This window comes from Phaenicophaeus curvirostris, chromosome 11, assembly GCF_032191515.1.
Source record: "Phaenicophaeus curvirostris isolate KB17595 chromosome 11, BPBGC_Pcur_1.0, whole genome shotgun sequence".
In the NCBI taxonomy this organism is placed as follows: Eukaryota; Metazoa; Chordata; class Aves; order Cuculiformes; family Cuculidae; genus Phaenicophaeus; species Phaenicophaeus curvirostris.
In genome coordinates, this window is record NC_091402.1 from 18433061 (window position 1) to 18459640 (window position 26580).

The 26580-nt window shown below is 35.5% G+C and overlaps 1 protein-coding gene across 1 annotated transcript in view; it reads left to right on the plus strand.

Moving 5' to 3' along the window:
• DNAH12 (dynein axonemal heavy chain 12) overlaps positions 1-26580 on the plus strand; it is a 52878-nt gene that overhangs the window by 695 nt on the left and 25603 nt on the right. Inside the window, exons 2-39 of the mRNA XM_069865583.1 lie at positions 390-480; positions 763-789; positions 1737-1926; positions 3206-3281; positions 3728-3883; positions 4563-4758; positions 5246-5434; positions 6498-6648; positions 6759-6847; positions 7104-7282; positions 8051-8186; positions 8714-8839; positions 9433-9567; positions 10516-10709; positions 11584-11824; positions 12364-12549; positions 12916-13116; positions 13586-13780; positions 13982-14103; positions 14236-14518; positions 15019-15138; positions 15517-15673; positions 15899-16071; positions 16767-16919; positions 17334-17573; positions 17873-18118; positions 18433-18552; positions 19247-19356; positions 20238-20421; positions 21281-21421; positions 22294-22377; positions 22461-22649; positions 23328-23447; positions 23743-23931; positions 24267-24418; positions 25136-25274; positions 25360-25526; positions 25754-26009. Of these exons, the coding sequence (XP_069721684.1) occupies positions 390-480; positions 763-789; positions 1737-1926; positions 3206-3281; positions 3728-3883; positions 4563-4758; positions 5246-5434; positions 6498-6648; positions 6759-6847; positions 7104-7282; positions 8051-8186; positions 8714-8839; positions 9433-9567; positions 10516-10709; positions 11584-11824; positions 12364-12549; positions 12916-13116; positions 13586-13780; positions 13982-14103; positions 14236-14518; positions 15019-15138; positions 15517-15673; positions 15899-16071; positions 16767-16919; positions 17334-17573; positions 17873-18118; positions 18433-18552; positions 19247-19356; positions 20238-20421; positions 21281-21421; positions 22294-22377; positions 22461-22649; positions 23328-23447; positions 23743-23931; positions 24267-24418; positions 25136-25274; positions 25360-25526; positions 25754-26009 (6103 nt within the window). The remainder of the gene's footprint in view (positions 1-389; positions 481-762; positions 790-1736; positions 1927-3205; positions 3282-3727; positions 3884-4562; positions 4759-5245; positions 5435-6497; positions 6649-6758; positions 6848-7103; positions 7283-8050; positions 8187-8713; positions 8840-9432; positions 9568-10515; positions 10710-11583; positions 11825-12363; positions 12550-12915; positions 13117-13585; positions 13781-13981; positions 14104-14235; positions 14519-15018; positions 15139-15516; positions 15674-15898; positions 16072-16766; positions 16920-17333; positions 17574-17872; positions 18119-18432; positions 18553-19246; positions 19357-20237; positions 20422-21280; positions 21422-22293; positions 22378-22460; positions 22650-23327; positions 23448-23742; positions 23932-24266; positions 24419-25135; positions 25275-25359; positions 25527-25753; positions 26010-26580) is intronic.

Below are 26580 nucleotides of genomic sequence, written 5' to 3' on the forward strand. Positions count from 1 at the left end.
ATTTATAATCCCCGGCAGTAAAAAAGAGCTGGCCTTAAAATAAACAGCTTTGGGAGCTTTGTTCTGCGCTTTTTTATTATTTCTGGGGTTTTTTTCATAATACCGTTGGACAAGATCTGTTGTAGTTGTTTGAGGAGAGGTAAGATATAATCCTGGCAGGTGCCCTGGGCAATTGGATGAGGTGAACCAAGGCATTTATGTATTGCAGTTGTGGTCGACATATATCTGGCTCTTTATATAAGGGAAGACAGGGTACACAAAGGCCGCCTTACCTTTTAGTGATCAAAGACTTGGTAAGCATGAAAAAAATGATTGCATCAATTAAAACATTAGCATTATTTTTAATATACCATTTGCTCTTCTCTGCACTTCTGACTGTTTTATGGTAGAGTCGATCGAGCTTTGAAAGCCTATCATGTATCCATGGAAGAAAAATTTCAAAGAGGCCCTGTACCTCCTGTTCCAGAACTGCCTTCCACTGTGAGAAAGTATTTCTTAAACGTTTTATCTGTTGCCTCTTTTATTCTGTGTTATTGGGGCATTTATGCCTCTTACTTTTTAATGTTTACTTAAATACACTTCTCTTAATCTTTGATTCATAAATGTATTTATATGCTTAAGTAGTCCCATTAAAATTGATAGCTGTGTATCTACAGAATAAATTATTTATTTAGGGATAATATTTGTGAGGTTTTATATTTCTGATTTATTTTTGTTTATATGTTCTTAATACGTCGTGACTTTCTGTTCCTTTTTATACAGATGAACAGTGAGCAAAGGAAACGAAGAGTGAGTTGAATTCTTTCTTCCACTTTTTTTAAAGTAGAAGACTGAATGGTCTTTAGTCAGAGGGACTGAGTACATTATGTGGAATTAATGGTGGTTAAACAGGGAAAGCTTTTATTGTAGTCTTTTTGGGAGAATATGGAGTAGGAAGCAAAATAGGAATCTTTCCCATGGTCCAGTGGAAAGGAAGTTATTTTTCTGTACAGAAAGTATGTCTATCAATAATTTAGGTTTTAATCTAAATCTTAGTTAAAGATCATTACTTAGAAAAAATTCCAACAGGGTCCAGAACTTCGTCAGTTGAGGCCACAGATTGTACTTTAACCTGTACAAAAATTAGTTTTTGGCATTCTTCACCTGAACATACACAAATCCTGGAATTTGGTTATAGCTTTTAAAATAAGAATTTATCTCGGAGAGCCACTTTAAACTCAAATTAGCATTGAAATACTTACTTTAAGTAGCTCAAGTGAACATGTATTATTTTTTTCCTAGCTAATGTTAGGTAAACTCATTCTGAAAACTACAGAGAATCAGATTCTTTTTTGTCTTCTAACAAACCTATTCCTCAAAAGCATAAAAACCTATTTATTTGGCGATGCCTCCACCTGCCCCATTTGTGCGTTCTTTTTGTCAGGTAAATGTTTGTTCAAAAATCAATAAAGGAATCTTGAACTGCGTTATTGTCAGTCGTAAACTGCATCAGGGAACCGAGGAAGATGCCATACTAAAAAGTACAATATTTTGTGTTTAAGCATTGAGACAGGGAGATCATTTTACCAACCACAGAGTGGCTTCTATTGTACTATTCAGTGAATACGGGAAAGATTAAATTATGTCACCTGCCCTTAAGTATAAGAAATGGTGAACAAGTAGACTTTATTTTCAAGCCTAATGCAAAAATGTTTACATAGCCAGTTATCAGACCTCTGACGGTATTGTCCTTTCAGACAAACTATCTCTTCATGAAGGAGTGTGTGCAAAGGAATCCGCTGGTTCCTATTCCGCAGCAGTGGTTAACGTCCATCCTCACACTGGTGCCACAGTCGCTTATGGAAGGCAAAGGTAGCGAGCTGTTAACTGAAAAGCTTTTAGAGGAGATAGTAACAGATTATGAAACGAGCATGAGAAGATGTATGGGTAAGCATACACTACACTGTACTAGTATTAATGTGTTACTGTATTAATGTGTGTATGTATATTATAAGCTGTTCCATGTTCTCCCACTGAAAATATTTTTTCTAGTTGTTCTTTCAGCCAGGCATTATCTTTGTAATTAACCACCAATTTATCTTTTTCTGCCTCATCAAATGTGCATTGACTGTAATGTTTAAGGCAAAACTGGCTGATTTTATTTGGTCTAGGAAAAGGTTAACTAGCTGAAGGATGCAGTTCAAGGAAAGACAGAGAGAGAAAAAGGTTGATTCCTGATTGACCTTATTTCATTAAGTCTTTAAATTGTTTAGTTAATTACATACAGTAATGTATTGCTGAAGAAAGCAGAATATGTACTAATCACAGCAGCCTTTTTTAAGCTGGTCATCCACATGCACATCAGTAAGTTTTCTGATGCTGCTTTCTGTACATGAGAAAGCTGACATTAAATATCTGCAAAGATAATTAGCTGTTTTCATATATCACTCATAAAAATCACTTTGCTTTTCAGCTTTTTTAAAAGAGTAGTCAACTGGAATTTTGAAGGAGTATTCTCTTGAAATAATGTATTAATTTTTTTTTTTTTTTTTACATTTGTAGTACCTGAAATCTGAAATTGAGCCGAATTTTGTTAGTACTTCAGTGGATGGCTGATCTTTTTAAACACAAAGATTAAAAAATACACAATTTAACATGGGACTAAATTGTTCATACTGTCGTCAGTGGGTTAATTATAGTATCCCACTTTAATGATATTAAACAAATTTCCATAAATACTTAGAATCAAAGAATATCTGAAGTTTGAAGAGAACCATAAGGATCATTCAGTCCAACTCCCTGCTCCTTGCAGGACTACCTAAAACTAAATCGTATGACTAAGAGCATCATCCAGATGCTCCTTGAACCCTGACAGGCTTGGTGCCATGATCGCTTCCTTGGGAAGCCTGTTCCTGTGACTGGCCATCCTCTCAGTGAGGAAGTTACTTAAGTAAGTACTTGATGATTAAACACTAGCCTATCTGAAAACCTTCGTGAATAGGGGACAGCGCTGTAATTAAGCCACTTGAAGCTGTATAGATTATAGCAGAAGCTGGGATTTTAGTTCTTTTTTAGGGGAATGTGTTTTGAAAACCTGAGTGATACAGTTACCTTTCCATCTTACTATGGGCCTGAGTCGGCCTGGAGAAAGACTGAGGAAATACAGTGCATATTGAGTGTGGCTTAATTTTCTTCTGATGTTCATACTTTTTTTTTTTTCCTCTAGTGCGAAGTGTTCTTATTAAACCAGACATAAAAGGACTTGAAGATGAAAAGGAGGAACCTTTGCCTTCATTACCTCTGTGAGTGGATTAAGTTAGGAAATAACCCACTGGCAAAACACTCAGTTGCATGAGTGAAATTCTTGTTGAGCTGCATGAACAGAGTTATGGCATAATACTAATTCCGGAGTCGAGTCCCTTATCGAGACATTTTTTTCTGTCTGTGGAGTATCTCACATTTGAACATCTAATATCTGAATGCTTTGCGTATTTTTAGCAATAAAAATAATTACCACTATTGTTACAGTTACATAGATTAGCACCACTCTGGAGTGTAAAACACGGTTGATCAGAGTATCTTCCTGGCTTCCGCTGCGTCATGCTGAGGATACGTGTATGGCACTTAAATAACTAATCATGTTAGGGAATAAGCTTTTTAATACTACTTTCTATATGTAAGAATGTTTTATTTAAATATTGCTTGAGGACTTTTTGTTTGTTTTGACAGTTGCATTTCTTTTTTCCAGAGGCTTGGATTTTTCCAGACCATGGCATAACAGTTTTATCCAAGCAAAAAAGCAAATCCGTTCCTTGCACGTTCTTCACCCTACAATGAAAGCGCTACTGGATATTGGTTATGCAGTGTTCTCTACCTTTCTTATCGTGGATTTCTCGAATTTCAGGTAAAGTCTGTTTCGGTGAATTACTAACCCGTGTAGGTTTTTGAAACTGGTGAAGATGAGTTTGTTCAATTCGGTTATGGATCATAGGGGTTTTTATATAATCAATTCCTTCAATGTGCTTTTAATATTCTTTGAGTAGTTGCTTTTTGTTATTGACACACTTTTCTTTTGTCTTTTATGTATAAATATTTTATTGGTGCTTAACTCACCAGAAGTATTAGCCCTTTTGATTTATATTTTGCCTTTAATTCTGTAAAGATCTTGTCATTATTTATTAGTCTTAATGCCATGATCCCCAAAGAAGACTGGTTGAAGTAGCATTTGAATAATGGACCTCTACTCTCTGTTGGGAATTCTGTGCTAGCCCTAGAGGTCAGATTTCTTGCTGGTTTTCATCAGTTGAATTTTATCTTTCATCTTGGAACTTTTTCAAAATTTTCAAAAAGGTAATTTTCAAAAAAAGTAATGCTTCAATATCTTTTTGCTGGTTACTGTTCTTTATTTCCTGGGGCTTAGGGTATTTTTTTCCTCTTCTAAGTGTACAGAAGTGATGCTTAGGTTCCCACTGTGCTTTCTGCTAAAAATAAATGGGTTGGTTAAAACACTACAGATTGCTGTTACTTTACTCCACGGTTTCTTTAATTTTGTTTATGAAGTTGCCTGTAACTTTCTTTTCTAGCCTGAAAAGGCCAATTGACTGTGAATCTTTAAAGACCGATGTCTCTCTAAGCTGTTCTAAAGCAGAGGAGAAGATACTGAATACGTGGTATCAAAGAATTATCAGTCTCTTTACTCAGAGAGAGGCATTGAATGGTGTAGAGTTGGATCGGATTGACTCTTTCTATAAATGTGTGGCTTTGCTTATGTCTAGTCAGGTAAAAGTCTTGCCTCTCTATGATAAATTTAATGTGAAATTTAGGTGATTTTAGTGCATCAGTCCATTATATGGTATAAGTAATAATTGTTGTCCATCTGTCGCATGTAATTCAGTATTCAACATGTTAAATATTAACTTCCCTCATCAAATCATTGTCATATTAAATAAAAGAAGTCAGAGGAAAATAGAATCCAGATAGTTCATTTGTGCCTGAAGTATGTATTAGTCATAGACTTAGCTTTTGTAGCAAAAGTATATGCATGCGCGTCCCTGAAATGTTTGTTTACTTGTTCATTAGTTTACATCCTTTAAGGGTTGGGATTAATACCCCCGGGAGTAATTAGAAAAGTTCACACTACTTCAGTTATCCATGAATCTGTCCACAAGTACTAAAGTTAATGGAAATCCTGGCTTACTGAATGGAGGGAAAGTGGAATGGGGCTTTCTAGTCTTTCAACTAATAGGTGCTTTATGTTATTACCTAGCTGAAAGAGTTATTGAGAAGAACGGTTGAAGCTTTTGTGAAACTCTTTGATCCCGAAGACAGAAATTGTCTGCCTTTATTTAAGATGAAATTGACTGTTGATGAAAAGAAAATGAAGTTTTATCCAAGCTTCCAAGACCTAGAAGAAGCAATTCTGTTTATAGTAAAGTGTATAGAGCGGACTTGCGAGGTGTGCTTTTATCTTCATTTAAATATGTAATAGCTAAGTTGTTCAGTATGTGAAAATTTTAGTAATTTGGGACTTTGACTACCAGTTAATGGGAAACAATGCAACTTGAGGTGTTTCTTTTCCATGGGATTCTGCAGGTCACGACACAAATCTTGATGCCCAGTAGAACTCCAGATGCTGAAACTCATTTTGTTATACCTTGTTGAGAAAAAATGAACACACCTGCTAGTGATTGTTTTATTTTGCACTTTTAATGTGTAAATTTGTATGTATGTCTACAAATTACTTGACTGCTTGTTCATTAAATAGAGGTGAGGCTGAAAACTGACCCTGGAAGTAAAAGTAACTAGAATGTAGCCTTTTTGTTTTCTTCTTTGGTATGTTCACAAAACCTGACAGTGCCTTGAGTATAAATAACCAATACTCTAATTTATTTATGTATTTATTCTTAACATTGAAAATTAAGTAGTTTTGCAGAGTATACCTTCTGAGAACATTTTGCATAGAAATATAATTAGCACCTTAGTTATATGTGAGATGATTTCAAATAAACTTGCACAAATAACAAAGGTCCCCAGAGAAAGACAGGGCAATTAGAGTTGATATTCCTTTTTTTCCTAAGAAAAGCATCAAGTCCCTAACAAATAATATATGTAGTATCTAAAAGTTTGTCTTAAGAATCAGTCTGTGACTATAGGGAAGACACCCGTTCTTGGGGCTGTAGCTGTATACCTGTGGACCAAGTTTTGGCCCTTAATCATACATGGTGGTACTTTCAGAGGGTGTTTTGGGGGTTAGTTTTGTGCGTTTGCACGTAGGCTGGAATTGAGTTTTATGTAAGATTAGGTAATTATTGTTTTTTGTTCATTTTACATGTTTCCTGTTAGTCTTTTTGAATCGGGAAGACTTCTAGATGTGTATGAAGCACGTGGCCTTGGTCACATATAGGGTCTTGTGCTTTTCCAATATAGCGTCTTCTGCGGATTGCAACTTACTTTAAAGAATGTGTATCACTCTATTTGCTTTTTAAAATTTAAATACTGAGAACTTGCATTTGTGTTAGAACACCCAAACAGTACAATCTTGGCTAATGGGAGACACTGCAACTCTGGACACTGAGCTTCCTAGTCATGTCATAGCATGGGCAACATCTACACTGAAAAAAACCATCAGAGACAGCTTAGAAGGTCCAAAGGAATATTTTGAAAACTATGGTGAGTGATAGAAGAGTATTTAAATAACTGTTTTACTTCTTTGAACTAAAGAACTTACTGTATAGCGTATGCATGATAATACTATGAATGTAATGTTACTGAATTTTTAGTTGAAAGGTATGGCTGGCTTGTAGATGGAACTGCACAGGCACGAATAGAAGCATTTGAAGCAGAACACAGTTTTGATGAATATACTGCTGTAAGTTTTATTTCATATTTTATATGTAGTATTTACTATGCATACAGCAATAAAAAAAAGGGAAGAGAGGATAACAGGTGCTTAGTTTTTAGTTAGAAATTATGTTGACTGCATACAAATCTACGAAATAAGTGTGTCTTCGCCTAAAAGTCTGTGATAAATAGAAAAAATATTTTCTTCAATGTATAATGCTTATTAATGTAGCCCAGTATTTAAACAACATCTCTGAAGTGTAAAATCCAACGTTTTTCTGAAGTTCATAGGTGAATTCTTCACCCTCAAGAAGGAAATCTTGAGTTTACCCGAGGTGGCTCATTTCCCTATGATTTGTTTGAACTGTGGGGAATTAAAGTATGGTTTGACTAGCAATGTAAACACCTTTGCAAAAATGCTAATGGACAGAATAGTTGCAGATCACAGACAGGAAAATGAAAAGTAAGTAGAACTTCTTGCTTTAGAATGCTGTGTCTGTGTTAAAAGCATAGTAGAAATATGTGGAAAAAATGCAAATAATATCAATACTCCTGTTTAATGAAAACTCTTGGCTAACTAATGATCTTGTGCAAGTTGTACCAGCTAATGTATTCTTTCCTCTGTTTGAGACTCAGGAAAGTAGGGGAACTTACTAATAGACTTGGATGATGAAGAAACTAAAAGGTGAAAGGGCTTCATTACCATTCTGCCTCTTATACTGTGAAATACAGTACTACTGCGCTGTCAGAGGAGAGACAAGCTAGATCCTCTTATCTAACTCATACCTCTAAGTTTTCATAGATAATGACAAATAATACTTATCACTTCTAAATTTGCACGTATGGATTAAAGCATGTCTAAAGTAATATTGTTTGGTTAAAACGAACAATTATAGTCAAGTTCTATAGTGATTCCACGTTACCAAAATGACAAAATATTTACTAGGAAAGTGTTTGTTATGCTAATGATACTGTACTTAAGTTCAGGTACTTGGCAAAAGTAAATGAAGAATTTATTGCAGAAGAATACCCCAAAATCAAACCAAATCAATTATTGTGAATCAATAAACAGTATTTTTTGGCCTGACTTCTTCATATTCTGTGTTTTGTTTTATAAAGGAATGGAGTTTGTGCAGCAGTACTACTTAAAGAAGCAATTTGAAATGCAAAACTTAAAGTTGGTTAAACTAAATCTTAGTGTTTTGATACTTTATGTTAAATGAACTTACAGGATATGCAGGGAATTTGAAGCAATTAAGGAATGTGCATTAAAAGTTCCTGAGACAACAGAGGAAATGATGGAAACAATAGCGTACATAAAGAAGGCCAAAACTGAAGGTATTCAGGATCTGTTGTTAAGGGTCAAGGTAAATTATCATCCTTTATTTCTTAATCTTTAACCAACTGTGCTGACCTATACAAACACAGAATTCATTCTGGAGTGCAGAGGCTTTTGTCTGAACATGCTGCTTGTATGAATAAACTGTACCTGCAGTGTTAATTCAGACAGAAGTGGGTAGTCTAGCTCATTCTTTGCCACGTCTTTCCTTCTTATTCCGCGTTCCCACGTGTTCTGCATGTCAGTGGGGTAATGCAGATTTTAGTAAATCACAGCAGATGGTAAGACATTCAGTTTATTGTTTGTGCCTACAGACATACTTCAGGGCTGCTTGAAAAGCTATGTGTGAAAATGTAACATGCAAATATGAAGACAATTTTGTATATAAACACACTCACAGCTTTGAAAACACAAGAAGCAATATCCTATTGGAACAGAATCCTGAAAAGTCCATAAAATATAGACCTCTGCTTTGTCTTTGTAGATAATATTGTCCTACCCTATGTTTTGAACAGACCTATGATACCTGAGGTCCTGTGAAATCTCTTTTTATAGGAGAGCTATCGGCGAATGACTTACTTCTTAGATGTTTTTATATTTGCTCCTGAAGATATTGAACTGAATGCAACAGTTCTGTCATGGCCAGAGAAGATCAACCCTGTTTTTGATGAACATGATATTGTAAGAGGATTTTCTTACTTTGTGGTATATTTTGGCTTCTTAGACTTTTCACTTTACTTGTGCTATTTATTTCTTAAGTACACTAAATATATTTACACATATAATGTGAACCATAGTGGTTTAGACATACATAGATAAGATTTTCAGATTTTGACATCAACAGAGGGGGTTTTTTGGAATAATTTAAAAATTGTCACTGTAACTTAAAACCTTTGCCAAGTCTTATTATCTTAATTTGTTTATGGCCAGTAGTAGGCAGTTTGTAGAAAGGTGAAAATCCACTACACTGCAGGTGACTAGTACTGTAAATGTAATTGTCAGGCCCTTATTAAGAGTTAGTGCTGGGCAAGAAGTCATTTAGTTAAAAGGATATTTTGTCTGTCAATAGGAAAGCACATATTTAAATGGGACATACAGAAGGCAACTCCTAATGGAATGTCAATTATTGTAAGGAAAACAACTTATCTCTATTTTCTGAGTGCTTGTGCCGAATGTTTAATTTGGATGCTCTTATATATATATTAATCATTGAAAGGACTTAACAACCTCATTTACGTAGCTTTTTTTGCTATTAAAAATCAATTGTTTTGTAGCTGATTGAACAGTCTAAACATAAAGCAAACCAAGAACTACAAGAGAAACACAAGAAACTGGCAGTGGAATTAGACAAGCTGACATGTTCTGCAGCGGAGCTTGAAGAATACTCGGAACTGGATTGCATGCAACAGGTTTGATTAGCATTTAGTATAAAATGGATAGAATTGTTCTGTTTAGGCAGGGGTCATGGGATAAACTTAGAATTGAATCAGTTATTTTAAGAAATCTGAACTAAAACTTTTGTTATCCTCTTGCCACAGACTCATAAAATACACCCCCTGCCCACACCTCATTTTTTGTATTACTTTGGGAATAATGTTTGATTTGAAGGAAAGCTTACTATAAAGTTTTGCTTATGTTAGCTGACAGGTAGTTCCAGCTAGGATTGAGATACTGCGGATATACGAAGTGAATTATTTTTCAGTCTGGTTCATCTGAAGTGTAGCGTATGGAATTCTGGCCCCAGTGATATTATTTGCAAATAACTTCTGTGAGATCAGAATTACCTTCTCTGTTTTTGAGAAACTGAAGGAAAAAATAATAGGTTAGAAAGAGTGAATGACAGCAATTTGTTTTGGGTTTTTATCTATGAACCTCAAAACTTCATTTTTCTACTAATGAAGAGACCACTGTCTCCAAATCTTTGCAACTTTCTAGAAGAATTTCATAATTGCCAGAGCATGTCTTGCACTTTAATTAGAGGAAATCACCATTGTGCTTTTAAGAAATCAAAACACTTCTAAGTACAAACCAGAAATCCTAGCTAATAAATCCCAGTTGCCTTTAGAATATGTCAGGTGTGTACAAATGTGTATGCCTGTCTCCTGAAGCACTGATTGTTAAAGCTCAAACATTCTGAAAATGGGTTTATGCTCTTGCATTTAGTAATGCTAAAATCAACTTTATTCTTCTTAGAGTTAATCTGAGTTATCTACAGTTTATCTACGTAAGGATGAAAAAATGAGTTTTTGACTCATGTTTTCTAAAATTCCAATAAATATGGTTTTGATATCTTATTTTGATACCTGTTCAGAGCATAATGTAGTCATCTCTCAAGACATACAACTATTTCATTCCAGTATGTGGCTGACCTGAGGTCGTTACAGAAACGCATACAGGAGGCTGAGGAAACAGCAGCTCTCATTAATAAAGAAGAGGCTCTGCTTGAATGGAAACTGAGTGACTTCCCACTCTTCAACAAGTTAAAAGTTAAGATTGAACCGTATCAGAAGCTATTTAATCTTATGCTGAAATGGCAACGGACAGAAAAAAGGTAATTCAGCTTTTGAGACTCTTTTCTTCATGTCAGATGTAGAATATGAATTTGTTTTCTTATAAACATCCGTTATTAGCAATCTAAGTATAATATTACTTACCTATTGTGTTGTTATTTTTCATTCAGCTAGAAAAAATGTCAGGTTTCTTTTCATGTAATGCAAAGGAATATATCCTGTATTGGATACTAAATATATTGGTCATGCTAGTGAAGTCTACAATAAGACAAGCTTTATGAAAGAAGAGTATTAGGAGGAAAAAAAAAAAGATTAATTATGAATCCTTCTGTATACCAGAAAAGGAAGAAGTTTAAATAGAAAGCTCAGAATCTGTATGTAATGAAAACCATTGTTAACACTGTGTTAGGCTGTCCAAAATGCTATGTAGATGTGCTCAAATGCTGACATTTCTATCTGGTGGCTAAATCCTCCCACAGAGATGGTAGTGTGTCTGAGGCTAAATTAAATGAGATTGTTTACCAGTTCCTGCACTCTTTGGAGGTTATAACGTGATATGGCTAGGCAATATGGATTTTTTTTAAAATATTATACAAAGGCCTAGTGTTTCTTGATGTCATAGGTTGATTTCTGCCCAGAGCTTAACTTAAGTATTTCTCAACCCATGCAGTTACTTGGTTTCAGTACGTGACTGATGAGAGAATTACACAAACACACAGAAGAGTGTGACCGAGGCACAGTTGTGCACTAGAATTTTGTGTGGAATGACAATAACGGGAAACAAAAACTTTGCTTTAATTTAATAGGTATTTAATCTACATCTTGTTTGTGTTGCAGATCAAAATGTTATTCATGTTAGTTATCTGTGGACTGTGGTTTTTTTATTCTGTTTTTTAACTTTGTCTTTTTTCTCAGATGGATGGATGGTACCTTTTTGGAACTAGATGGGGAAAGCATGGAGGCTGAGATTGATGAATTTTTTAGAGAGATGTACAAACTGTCAAGGCTCTTCCAACAAAAGCAGAAGAAAATTCAGCAGGAGGGGGAAAAGCCATCACAACAGAGAACTGTAGAAAAGAAAGCAGAAGAAGAAACAAAGGCAAATACAACTTTTACTATGTGTTCTTCAGTTCTGCAGCAAATCAAAGATTTTAAGGTAAGAAAGAGCGAGGGGATATTAATTTGATGCTGAGGGACAAATGCTAAACTCAGCACTTGGTACGGGTAGATGATGCAATGTCAGAGGCTTCTCTTAATACAGAGAGAAGAAGAGCTCTGAATTGCCATTTCCAGATTGTGCTGTCCCATTCATTTTAATAAAATAGGATTTGGGATTCCTTTGCAGTTTTAGGAATGTGAATTCTTAAAGAGTGGACGCATATAGGAGAAAAGTAGTTTTTGGATGTGGTTGGGATTTTGAAGTGGGACTATATATTAATGGAAGTCAAATTTAACTTAGCATAGCTGAAAAATTGTTCCTTTTTTCTTTTCTGCTTAGGCTGTGCATAATAGTTTTATATTTCTTCTTCAGTAATTTACTACAGTTATTTAGAAATGGAATGGATAACTGAATGGATCCACCTGCGCTGCAACTACTGCAGCAGAATTATAAATGCATATAAAAGATGATTAAATTAAAGTTAAGAGATTATGCACGTCACAATTTTTACCTTATGTATGTTTTCCCTCAATTAGGACAATATTCCCACTGTGGTTATCTTTTGTACCCCTGGACTAAGAGCTCGTCATTGGCAGCAGATGTCAAATATAATAGGATATGATTTAACACCCGACTCTGGAACTACACTGAGAAAAATTTTAAAGCAGAATCTAGCCCCTTATTTGGAAGAGTTTGAAGCTATAAGTGTAGGTGCAAGCAAGGTAAGCGCAGAGATTTGATAGTGCGTAGTGTAATATCGTGTCTCTTAGAGATGGCTTCTATGGCCGACTAGAACTTTTTGTCCTTGCCCTTATGCAAAAGAAGAGGTTTGGTGAGACTTTGACCTGTTAGATGATACCAGTCAGTGTGTAAACATTTGTAGCTTATGTTATATTATTAGTATTTCTTGAGTGTTCTGCTTTCTGTGCACTAGAAAATGATATACTAAGAGAAATAGTAGCACGACATTAACTTACGCAGTGAAGCAAAATAGCTTATTCAGCTAGATAAGCTTATTTATTGAATTAGTGAGCTGGAAAAAAAATAATGCAGTGACTAAAATAAACTGTTTTCTTTTTAAACTGTAGGAATTTTCCTTAGAGAAAGCAATGCATGCCATGATGGAAACCTGGGATTCAATTTTCTTCAGTACAAGTGTGTATCGCGAAACGGGTGTTCATATTCTGTCTTCAGTGAATGAAATCCAAACTGTTCTCGATGATCAGATTGTGAAAACTCAGACAATGAGAGGATCACTTTTCATTAAACCATTTGACAGAGAAATTAGGGTACGATGACTACTTTTTTTATTTACCATTTTTATTCGCAGTATAACTGTAATGCAAGAGTATGCCAGTTGTATTACGGTTTAATAACTTGACTTGTTAATCAAATGCTTTCATTGATTTTTCAGCAAGATTCTTTTGAGTTCATCTAAGTCCCACTTAGATTATTTCTGTGTTGGAATTCCTTCTTCTGTTCATATTCAAGTAAAACCAAGAGAACATGAATATTTTTCCACTTACTTTGCAAAATCAATATTTCTGTTAGTGTCTTTAAACCCTGATTCTTAATAACTGGGAATCATGTTATGTTATTTGAGTTGGAAACTCAAATAATAAAACTCAATATAATTAAAACTCAATCATTTTCTGCTTGGTGACTAGAGCACCACAGTGTCTACCTTTCCTGTATTTATTTTCTCTAACATAATTTGTTTGGCAATATTAAGGTAACATTCTTTATGTATCTGTTGAGGAATGGGAAAATCGCTTGATGCAAACTCAGGAGATTATTGATGAGTGGCTGAAAGTGCAAGCACAGTGGCTTTATTTGGAACCCATTTTTTCTTCTGAAGATATTATGCAACAGATGCCAGAAGAGGGGCGTCTCTTCCGGACTGTGGATAGACACTGGAAGGATGTTATGAAGAATTGTGCTGCAGACCCAAAGGTAAGCAATTTACACAATACTAAGAGGAAACAGTAGCATTTCTCTTTTTTTTTTTGGTCAATGCTTTTGTTTTCAGAATATACTCAATGAAGAGCTACATCAGTAGCTTTCTAGGAACAAAGCCATGTTTTACATTATTTCAATAACTTCTACTGTTCGAATTATTTATAACTTAGGGTTTGCATGTTTATGTTGTTACAGGTTCTTGTTGCAACTTCCTTGGTAGGATTATTAGAGAAGCTTCAGAACTGTAATGAGCTTCTTGACAAAATAATGAAAGGGCTTAATGCCTATCTTGAGAAAAAACGTCTCTTCTTTCCCCGGTATGTTGGATTTTGGCTATTTAAAAATCGAAGATTCTGCAAGTTTTTATTGTTCATAATGTCAGCTTTTAAAGTAGCTTGATAATACAGTTGGCTTTTTTCTTCTTCTCTGTTTTCTAAAATTTTTCTTAGCTTCTTTTTCTTGTCTAATGATGAAATGTTGGAGATCCTGTCAGAGACTAAGGATCCTCTCAGAGTTCAGCCTCACTTGAAGAAGTGTTTTGAAGGCATTGCTAAGCTACATTTCCTTCCCAATTTGGATATTAAAGCAATGTATAGTTCTGAAGGCGAGTGTGTAGAACTAATTTCAACCATTTCTACATCTGAAGCTCGAGGTGCAGTGGAGAAGTGGTTAATTCAAGTAGAAGATGTTATGCTGAAGAGTATACGTGATGTTATTGCTAGATCAAGAATGGTATGGAGTTTGGAATAATTTAAAATCTGTGGCACACATAGACCTTTCTTTATTTTAAGGCTGTCTCTTGGCCTTCTAAAATTTTTCCTGAGAACAAGAGTTGATGAAGTTATGGGGCCAGGACCAAGTTCAACTGACTTGTGTTTATTGTCGAGTGAATTAAGTAAGAGTTTAGTTTGAATACAAATCAAGTCATTTTCCTGTAGCACTCACTCTTAAAAGAAAATAATTAGCCAAAAAATGTTTCTTTATATGAAGTCTGCAAGTTGTCAGTACTTACATAATACAGAAAGATAATTGCAAGAGCTTTTAAAATTATTTGATAACAAATTGCAAATCTAAGGGGAAAAGAGCATTTAAAAGTGCATTTGGAGTTTGAAAACAGGAAAATTATATTTTTTAGTAAATACTATTAATAGAATCACATTATATGCTTCTGTAGTACATTATGATATATATGCTCTGACATTGTATTTGTATACTGCATTTAACTCTTTCAGGCGTATATGGAGACTGAGAGAAAAAGATGGATTCTGGAGTGGCCCGGACAAGTAGTATTGTGTGTGTCTCAGATGTTCTGGACAAGTGAGGTACATGAAGTTCTTCGCAGTGGATCAGAGGTACTTTATAATACATAATCCTTTAAAAAAAATCTTCATTAATTTTTCATTTTGGCTCATGTATTTTGCTTAATCAAATGTTTTTCTACAATCAAAAGAAAATTTGAAAAAGAGCAAATGGGTTTGATGTAGAGGAGTCTACATACAGTATTTTGTATCTTTGATTCAAGTAATATTCTTGTTTAGAGCAAGCATAGATTAAAATTTAGTTTTGCAAAATAGTGATAGCGTAACAGTGACTGAGATGATGCAAAACCGTAACAATGTGGAAAAGTGGCTTAACCAACAATTTCCATTAAGATATTTAGCCAACATGAAAAAGTCTGGAACACTCAAAACTGTCATATAATTGGTTTCATAATTATATTTTTCTCCTAGGGTTTAAAAGATTATTATGAAACACTGCAGCTTCAGCTTAATGATATAGTAGAGCTGGTGAGAGGAAAACTGTCAAAGCAGACAAGGACCACACTGGGTGCCTTGGTTACTATTGATGTTCATGCCAGAGATGTCATTATGGATATGATTGAAAGTGGTAATTTTGTTTTCTTCACATGCATCTTAATGCATAGTTCATTAAAAGTAGTTAACCAATATGATTTTGCTGCCTAGAACACAAGAGTATTAGGGTATGTATGTCAGTATTTGGATGTGAGCATCAACATTAACAATTTCTAAGCTGTTTTAATATTTAAACCCAATAGAAAATCCAATTACCTAAACCATCTTTTATGATTGCTTTCAATTCTGTGTTTGTCAGGTGTGCAGAGTGAAACAGACTTTCAGTGGCTTGCCCAACTACGATATTATTGGGAACTTGAGAATGCCCGTGTCTGCATCATCAATTGCAACGTAAAATATGCCTACGAATACCTTGGAAACTCACCACGCCTTGTCATTACTCCTCTTACGGACAGATGTTACAGCACCTTGGTATCATATTCCTCCAGTGCCACTAAATACTGTATTTACTATAGTTTAGTATTTATTACGCTGTTCGTTACAGCCATACTTCAGGGCTTACAGTTGCTGTCAGACTTGTCCTTTGCCCACCAAGGTCTTTAATACAGAATTTCCAGTGCTTGTCCATATAGATGTGGCCCTGTAACTGTGAATTGGAAGCCAAATACATGTGAGTTTTCATTTAGAGTCGACAGCTTCATTTTTTCTGGCAGGTTTTCTTCCTGCTTCAGTGGAATTTATAAGAGAATAGGGAATAGTCAATGCACATGCAACAAAGAGGAACAGTGTGGGAAAGAAAAGGAAAAGAGGAAAAAAGTATATTTAAAGAGGAACAGAGATAGAAAAGAGTAGCAATCAAGTAATTGTATCAAATCCAATTTGAAAAATATATCTAAGCAAGAACTGAAATATTTGGTTCAATGAAGTTTGAATAACTGATCACAGTCATGGTTATAATAAAACAGATCTCTACCAAGGTCAAAATTCAATTTTTCTATATATATATTTCTAAGCTATAAGTACATTTCAGATTATTTCTTAGTTCATATAACCATAGTTTCTATGTTAGGTCCAATGACCATATGAAAGTTTCCAGTGCAGTTAAATTTGATGCTTTCATTCAGAATAATTTCATGTGAATGAAGTAAATTATATCTGTTTCTTAGATTGGAGCCTTTTATTTAAACCTTGGTGGTGCCCCAGAGGGTCCAGCAGGGACAGGTAAAACAGAGACTACCAAAGATTTGGCTAAAGCTGTTGCTGTTCAGTGTGTTGTCTTCAACTGCTCCGATGGCCTCGATTACCTGGCAATGGGAAAGGTAAATAGAATATTAATGGCTTTTGAATTTTAGGTTTTAGGATGATAATTATAGGGTCTGTGCTTCGCAGATACACTGAAATAAACATGGCAGCTGTGGTCTGTAGCCCTTGAAGACCATATTTAGGTCTCTACATATGTTTAATTTTCTGTCCTTTATGAAGTCTTATTAAGTTGCTAAGTAAAACATAAACAAGAATTTATATCATCAAGATCTTCTAATTTAGCTTTTTTTAGAACTGAGAAAAGACTTTGTGCTACAATACATCACAGATCTTTACTCTAAACAGACTTCCCTACTATTATTGTAAATGTATCTTTCATGTAATTAAACTTCCAACACAATACTCTTAGTTTCTATTGACTCCTCTAAGATTCTGTTAGCAGTATCATTGCTGTCTTTCTTCATTTGCAGTTTTTCAAGGGTTTGGCTTCTTCAGGAGCATGGGCGTGTTTCGATGAATTCAATCGTATTGAACTGGAAGTGCTGTCTGTTGTGGCCCAGCAGATCCTTTGCATCCAGAGTGCTATACAGACAAAACTAGAAATATTTGTTTTTGAAGGAACTGAACTGAAGCTTAACCCCAACTGTTTTGTAGCTATTACTATGAATCCAGGTTATGCAGGACGTTCTGAACTTCCAGACAATCTGAAGGTAAAATGATAAAATACATGCTTCTGCTTAAGAATGGATTTTCCAAAGAAATTGAGGGGCATGCATTGGTGGTATTAATTCAGACTGTACCACGTAGAATATAAGCATATACTTATTAGGTGATTTATGCCTACTAACCCTCCCCCCTCCAGTACTTTGTTCTTTTCAAAGTGCTGTTACTGTTTTCAGTTCAAGTGCTGTGATGGGATGAATATTGATCTATCACCTGCAAAAGTTCTGAATGACTTTGCGTTCCTCAATTAATTATTTAAAGCTATTTCTTTGGGTATGTATTTCAGGTCCTTTTCCGACCAGTAGCCATGATGGTTCCTAACTATGCTCTGATAGCAGAAATTTCACTCTATTCATACGGATTTTTGAATGCTAAGTCACTGTCAGTGAAGATAGTAATGACCTACAGGCTTTGTTCAGAACAGCTTTCCTCTCAGTTTCACTATGACTATGGTATGCGAGCAGTTAAAGCTGTATTGGTGGCTGCTGGGAATCTAAAATTGAAATTTCCCACAGAAAATGAAGACATATTGGTGAGTTCCAGAGGGAATAATTCTTAGGGGATTTTATAGATGCATACAGTTCTGAGTGCTGAAGACAGTTACGCCATGTCTTATCACATTGCTGATCCAGATTTCTTAGTTTCTCTGTTTGTGAAATTAAGACAATAAAATGCTTGCTCCCCGTTCCAGCACTATGTTGGTGGGAGCACAGTTGTGCTTAACTGCCTATCAAAGGCACCATTTAATTAATTAATCTTTGTTACATGTTAGATTATTTTAATTTATGGACAGTTTATTCTGCTCTTTTTAATAAGAACCATAAGATATATATTTGTTTCCTCTAGCTTCTTAGATCAATTAAGGATGTGAACGAGCCCAAGTTTTTGGCGCAAGATATATCTCTGTTCACGGGTATAACTAGTGACTTATTTCCTGGAATTAAGCTTCCTGGTGCAGACTACAGTGTATGTACATTTGTAACTTTTCCTTGAGTGAAATAATGTGGGTTGTTCTGTATTGTTTAGTCTTTAACCAAGTGTAATTAATACAGTAATTTGTGAGTTACTGCAAGATAAGAAAAACTATTGAATGTTTGCAATGAAACCTAGTACCAGGTAATATCTGTTCTGAGATCCCTTACATTAGAAGGGTTGTGTAAGGTGTCCTGCACACTGGAAATTGATCTGCACATTTACCAGATCTGCAGTCTTTTGCTGATTTCTTCCCTGATTTTTGGACGTAATTAAGTGACACTAAACTTTGTGTTTTCTTTGTCTTTTCTTTGTAACAACAGTTAAAGCATAGCTCCTTTGTAGGAGGATAATTGGGAAGAAGATTAGCCTGTTGGAAAAAATGGATTGGCTTTTTAAAAATTTCCAGTAAATACTAGAGACGTGTTAAGTGTGCAGATCCGAAGCACACTGTTGTTTTCCTACAGGCGATATGTCTTTTCCTCAAGATAAAAACTGTAGTTAACTCCTGTTCTACCATATGAAGTACGGAAACTATTTTTTTCTAGGGATGTTTGCTATGTTCTGATTAATAGTATTTCAGTTATTAATTAATTTGAAACCCTTGTTGATGAGCATAGACTATCGTAGTCCAAGGCAGTAATTTAAATTGTAGCAGTGATAAGATTACGTTCTGTTTTGATTTTAGGATTTTCTGGAATGTGCCAGAGAGTGTTGTGTTCGACATAACGTTCAACCTGTAGAAGCTTTTATAGAGAAAATGATACAGACATACGAAATGATGATTGTTAGGCACGGGTAAGTTCTCATCACTGTTTCACAAGCAGTATTGGTTGTAATTTTGGCTTATGCTTTACTGATTATTTATACCAAGTATAAAACATCTTAACAGTGGCGAAATGTTTCTGTTTGTATTGGAACAGTTAATGCTTTTTCACGTACCAAAGTTCTTGCACATGTATGTCTGGGGAATTGTAGTACTCGTGAACCTGTGTAATGGGATCCTGCCTAATGATCTTAGATGCAGATGTCAGTGTGGTGAAGACTTGGGACTGTGAAAGTTTGTCTGTATTAAAATATTAGTTATTAGATCTCTACAATTTTGTTCCTAGCTTTTTTTTTTACTGAATAGCAACTGTGTGGAGAAAATATTTACAATATGACATTAGCTATGGTTGCTGACATGCAGCGTGTTAATTATCTTTTTTAATGTGACATTGTTATAGTCGTATCCCTCTGCTGGGTGACTAAAAAGTTATTTCAAAATGTGGAAAAGAGAATTTGATCATTGTTTTTTTGTGTGTATGTGTGTCTGTAGTACATCTTCCTACTGTGTTTTTACAGAACGTGGTTATAAACTCTTATCTAGACTAAAAAGAAACTAACAAGTAGTCTCTGATTCATCAAATAAATGAACTAGTGTGGTGGTAAGTCTACATTGTAGAGGAGAACTTGCATACAGTGGCTGTGCAGTCAGATTTGCATATGCAAATAAACTGCTTTTGCCTAAATGTTGTTTCATATATACAAACAAGATTTACTTGTTCTGCTATTTAAAAATCAGGTGAAAATGAGGTACAACAAGTGTGTGGATGATGCTGTTGGCCTTCATGTGCTCTGTAGAAGTTTAAATCGCAAGACAAATCTATTAGTAATGTGGGTTTTTTTCCTTCTAACAGCTTTATGTTGGTAGGAGAATCTTTTTCTGGGAAGACCACAGTTCTACACGTGTTGGCAGATACACTGTCTCTTATGAACGAGCGTGGCTACGGTGAAGAAGAGAAAGTAATTTTTAGAACTGTGAACCCAAAATCAATCACTATGGGTCAGCTTTTTGGGCAGTTTGATATGGTATCCCATGAGGTAATGTATGTTTTTAAAATATTGTATAGTAATTGCCCCCCTTTATTTGATTCTTCTCCTCTCACCTGCTGTGGCTTTCATGGGGTTTATGAGTGCACTTATGTAAGTATGTTCCAGCTTCAAGTTAGCTCATGGTATCTTTCACAGTTGTTTTCAGGGGCAGTAAGGTCCATTTTCTGGACAGTAAACTGTTGAATTCCGAATGTTATGATTTTAAACACAGATGATGATACGACTCTAAGTTCTATTTTTAACTAATAACATGGCTTGTTTGAAATTCATGACCCAACGAAATGCAATACCAGCGGTCTGTGCAGTTATGTAGATTTAAATATGGAAAAAAAAAAAAAAGCAATAATGTTCTAGGGTCTCTGTCCTAATAAAGTTGCATCCCTGTTAGGAAATCATGCCAAACTTAACTGTGTTAATTCCTCTGTCTATTCCTAACCAGTATTATCAAAGGATGCAAAACTGCTTTAGAAAAATGTGATCTCATGGGTCTTCAAGTGTGAAACTTAGGTTTAAAGAATATGAAGAAGTGAATGTAAAGCTGTGAATAATAGGGTGACTGTGGAGATGCAAGACAGCAGAAACACTCCTACATTTCTGTGAATTGAATTGCTGGTTGTCTGTGAGTTACAATATTTTTTTAAAGTGAAAAAACCCAACTATTTTAAAATCTGCTGGTATTTTATGACTTTCAGTGACACTGCCAAGTTCTGTACTGCTCTCTACAGAACAATAGAAAAGTAAAAGAAATAATGTAAAGGAAATGGAAGATTTTTCTTTTATTTCCAGTTTAAATTGAACTTTGTAAATACGCTGCCTTACTTTTCATTCCTACATTCTCCTCCTCCAGTGGACAGATGGCATAATTGCTAACACTTTCAGAGAATTTGCCTTATCTGAGACTCCTGAACGCAAATGGGTTATTTTTGATGGCCCAATTGATACACTGTGGATAGAAAGCATGAACACAGTTCTGGATGACAACAAAAAGGTATCAGTCAGTGCAAATAAATGCCTATATGAAATAATGTGACATTTTGAAAATATTCTTCTGTGTATAAAATGAAAACAGACTTCGGTAACAAGTTGGAAGCTTTTTGAGGTTGTTTTTTAGGGAGTTGGATTTTTTACTTTACTTGATTCTGTGATTACGACTCAAATAAACTCATTACTGGAAGACATTAAATGTACAGCATTTCGTTAATGTGATTTTGTAAGTCTGTAACATAATACATTTTTTAAATTACATTTAGTAGTATTTATTGTAAATCCCACAGTTTTGAAACTTGCATAAACTTAGGCAGTTGACATTTAAACACAGTCCCAAGGCACAAACGACAGTATTTTCAGTAGTAATGACAAAATTAATGAAGTTCAAGTTGTAACCATACAGCACTTTTGAAAAGAGGCCTTAGGAACCTCAAAGTGAATATAAAAATCAGGGATGACACTTCAAGTTCTGGATGATGATAGTGCGTCAAAATACTCAGTATTATTTTAATAAGTACCAGTGGTGTGTCTCCAGCTGGAATGCTGCAGTACTAGCAACAATAGCAGCCAGTATCCTTGCTGTTTTCTGCTTGCTGTCTTTTCTTTATCCTGCCATGCGCAAGATCAATAGCTACTTGTAATGAACCTGCTCACAGGATCATGTGGAGTACTGGGGTTTAACTGAACAATTTAGGTGAAGCTTGAAAAAAATCATATTGCTCCAAGTGATTACATGTTTTATGTGATTTGCCTTGTGTTTAGTTATACTAATTTCTGCTGATTTTCATATAGAATTCTTCTGTGATAGGAAGTGCAATTCACAAATTTTTTTTTCTAATCTTGCTTGTGATTATTTTGTTTTAATTATTAAAGCTTTGTTTGATGAGTGGGGAAATCATCCAAATGTCCCTTCAGATGAGTCTTATTTTTGAAACAATGGATCTTTCTCAGGCATCAGTAAGTTCTATATTTAATGAAAATATAAAACAAAGTTCAGTATATCAAATGTGTAACAAAATGAGCTTACAATTTTTCTTTAGCCAGCTACAGTCAGTCGTTGTGGCATGATTTATTTGGAACCTTCTCAACTGGGCTGGAGGCCTCTTGTTACCTCTTGGTTGAGTAAACTGCCTGAACCTCTTAACTTAAAGGAGCATCAAGATCTGCTGCAGGGACTGTTTGATTGGTTAATACCACCAGCATTGAGACTCCGTCAGAAACAGTGCAAGGTACTTACTGCTATTTTTTCCTGCCATAGCAAGGTGGCCATTTCTGTTCTGTTACCCTTGGTGGGGAGAGACTGTTCTCTGATGACAAAGATGACTAGAATGCATGTGCAGCAGCCTCCTGTTCTTTTGAGAAGGGCAGGTTTAGGGTCCAGTTTGGGAAGTTAAAATGAGCATGTTACTTAAGACCTGTAAGTTGATCTTAGTTTTCACCTTGTCCTTTCCAAAAGTAAAGGAAGTATTTAAAGCACTGAGCAGAAAGTCTTCCCAAGAGCATTTTGTATGTGTATTTTTTTTCTTTAAGGATGTCACGTTGGACAGGGAAGTGTTAGTTCAAGTGTTAGGGGAAATGTACGTGTAGTGCCTCGCAAACTGTGTGATACAGTGCTTAGGTTTTTGCTCGTGTGTTGCTGTAGTTACTTCTGTGGGGAGTTTTTGATTTTAAGAAGTATGATTGTAGTGGTCACATGGTAGCCATGAACATGGTTGACAGGCCAAATGTCTTGATGTTTCAAAGACAGAGGAGTGCGAATAGCCTTTTCTACAAAAATCAATGTAAACCCTACCTTCAAATGTTTGTTCAGAATCAGCTAATTATTGAATTGTTTTAGTGTTTTAGTTCCTGAAGATAAACGTAACTGAACACATAAAGCATAATACCTATCTTTCTTTATCTCTTAGGAACTGGTACCTACGAGCGATACCAATGTTGTAGTAGCTCTTACTCGGCTTTTTGAAATGTTGATTTGTCAAACCGTGCAAGAAGATCCCACGAATGCAAACATCCGTGCATGGATTATGGTTGGTTTTTTTAACCTGTAGAAAAATGTATATCTGATTCTGCATATGCCAGATTTCACATGACATAGAGCATCAGTCAGTGGCCTTTAGTTCTTGTCATAGATACTCACGTAGCCTTGAATCAGGGTTTTTGTTTGTCTTTAATCAGATCTCTGCATCTCTTTAGATCGAGGCGATTCAAGGGATGCTTGTCAGACCTTTCTGCTGACCAGTAGTTTTCAGATTTCTGTTTGTTAATCAGGTTTATGTAATATATCAACTTTTTAGACAGTTACTCGCCTTTATGCCATTGCAGGGTTGCTTTGCTTTTGCCATGGTCTGGTCCATTGGTGGAACTTGTGATGGTGACAGCAGGATTATTTTTGATAACTTCTTGAGGGAAACTTTGGCTGAGAAATCTGGAACACCTCCTGTGCCAACAAGTGTGGGAAAATGGGAATGTCCCTTGGAAGAGAAAGGCTTGGTCTATGACTACATGTATCAGGTAAGATTGATTGATTCTACAGCCTAGGGTCACGTGGGGTCAACACAAGGTCATCTGAGGTCACTTGAGGTCATAGACCCCCTGAGGGGGCAGCTTGGGGTCACTCAAGGTCATTCTGGGGTCACCTGAGGTCATTTTGCACTGAGTTGAAGGCTTAATGTGTCCTGTGACACTGCACTGACACATGGCAAACCGAGCAGATGGGCTGGGCATGCATTTCCTGTCCAGAGCTTTATTGTACTTGAACATTTTTGTTTTTCAAAAGTGCAGCAGAGAAAACCTTTCCTGTGTAAAGAAGTGGTATCATTCCATTGTCCATCTGGCTTTCTTCCTAGCTGAGAGGCAGAGGATGTTGGGTTCATTGGAATCAATTTATTGAAAATATTAATTACAGTAATAAGAATGTGAAGATCCAAGATATTCTTGTCCCAACTGTGGACACCGTGCGATACACCCGCCTGCTAGAGCTCTTCATTGCCCATGGCAAGTAAGTGACTGCACTGCAGCGCGGATCTTGGAAACGCTGGTCATTGCTTGAAATACCTTTTATTGTTGTATTCATTGTATTTGTGAGCCTTCTGAGTTTCTTTGGCTTGTTAAAAATAGATGTTTACTGCAAACAGGATTTGTTGCATTAAATGTCTGGTTTGGGTTTTTATTATGAAGTCTTTTTATAGTCCAGTTCTAGTCTGCTCATTCTGAAGATACATTTTTGACAACACAAAGAATTTTCATGCTTTCTTTCTTCTTTGGTAATGAAAGAGGACGGTTTTTCCTTCGACTGGAGGTATAAAAATCAGTTCTATTAGTTAAAATGCAGTTCTGTTAGCTATAGTCAAATCACATGAGAGACTGAAATATAAAATAGCCTCTGGTTCAATTTTAAGGCTGAAAGTGTAAAAGTAGTTTAAACTACTGCAAGACCTGTCAGAGAAATTAAACTCACAAGCATGTACACGTACCTGCTCCAAACCCAGCAGGACGAGGGAATGAGAAACAGCTCTGGGACCCCTTTTTCTTGGAGGAGGAAGCAAACTGAAATTATGAAGGGGTTATATGAATAGATTAAAACAATGTAGTTTATTCTTAATGTTTTTAGAGGTAGGCCAAACAGGGCAAGTTAGTAAAACCTTTGATTTCTAATTGCAGTCAGTTCATAGTTTGTTAGATTTCTGTAGTCAGTATACTTCTTTTTTTCTTCAAGACCCCTGCTTTTAGTGGGACCAACAGGTACTGGGAAATCAGTATATGTCAAGGACAAGTTAACGAACAACTTGGAAAAGGAGCGCTACTTTCCCTTCTTCATTAATTTTTCAGCTCAAACCAGTGCCAATCAGACCCAGGTTAGTAAAACAGGTAATTTTAGTTTTAAAAATATAATGTGTGAATATTTAATCTATATTTTGAATATTCCTGTCTGCGTTACAGAACATTATCATGGCCAGGCTGGACAAGAGGCGCAAAGGAGTCTTTGGCCCTCCAGTGGGAAAGAAGTGCATCATTTTTGTAGATGATTTGAACATGCCTGCCTTGGAGAAGTATGGTGCACAGCCTCCGATAGAGCTTCTAAGACAGTTCTTTGACCATGGATTTTGGTAATTATTTGTTACTGTATCTGCTGTTTTAATTATTTACTCACTTGAATTTAATTTTCAAAACATTTTTTAAGTGCTTTGTAAATGTGAAGACAGTTTCTTCCTTAATATTTTGAGTATGTGTGTTCTGCATGCAGACAGTAATCTAGAATATAGCTCTATCTAAGCTGTAACAAATGTGTTATGTCTGTAACTATCCAAATGTCACTTTTCAATTTATTTTGAAGGTATGATTTAAAGGACACGTCTAAAATTACACTTGTTGATATACAGTTACTTGCTGCTATGGGGCCTCCAGGTGGCGGGAGAAATCCTGTTACTCCTCGATTTTTGCGACACTTCAACATTTGCACTATTAATTCTTTTAGTGATGAAACAATGGTCCGTATCTTCTCTACCATCGTAGCTTTCTATCTACAGACTAATGAATTTTCATCTGAGTTCTTCACAATTGGAAATCAAATTGTCGCGGCCACTTTAGAGGTAAGAGGCCAATCACTTAATGGAAGTTTCCTTTAACTGGTTCAGTAAAGTCCCACTGGCTCTGTAGTAATTTATTTGGTGAGGCAGAGATTTTAGTTATTTTATTCCTTATTGTTTTTACCATACAACCTCATCTGCTTTGGTAATATCTTAGTTTTATAGCTGCAGTAACAGTCTTATTCGAGGAAAATTGTCTTTGATTTTGTGTTAAGGTGGGCTTTTTTTAGCAGGTTAAAGCTTGATAATCATCTTCACCCGTAAGTAAACAGAGACAGATTAAAAGTTTGCTGTGTCAGCATTCACTTCACCATGTTGTTTGTGTTCGGTGTAATGAGGAATGGCACTCGCCCTGTCATTACGCCGTGAGCTAACAGTAGCTGATACATTTCAGATTAGAGCAAAACGTACTCAAAAGACACTTATCTTGATCTGCATATTCCTTCAGCATGTTTACTGACTCTTTATTTATTTTTGAGTAAGTGTAGATATGCAAACAAACAGATGCAAACAGCTGAAAATCTAGGAATCTAGGAAGTTATCATTACGCATCATTCAATACTTCACTTGAAGG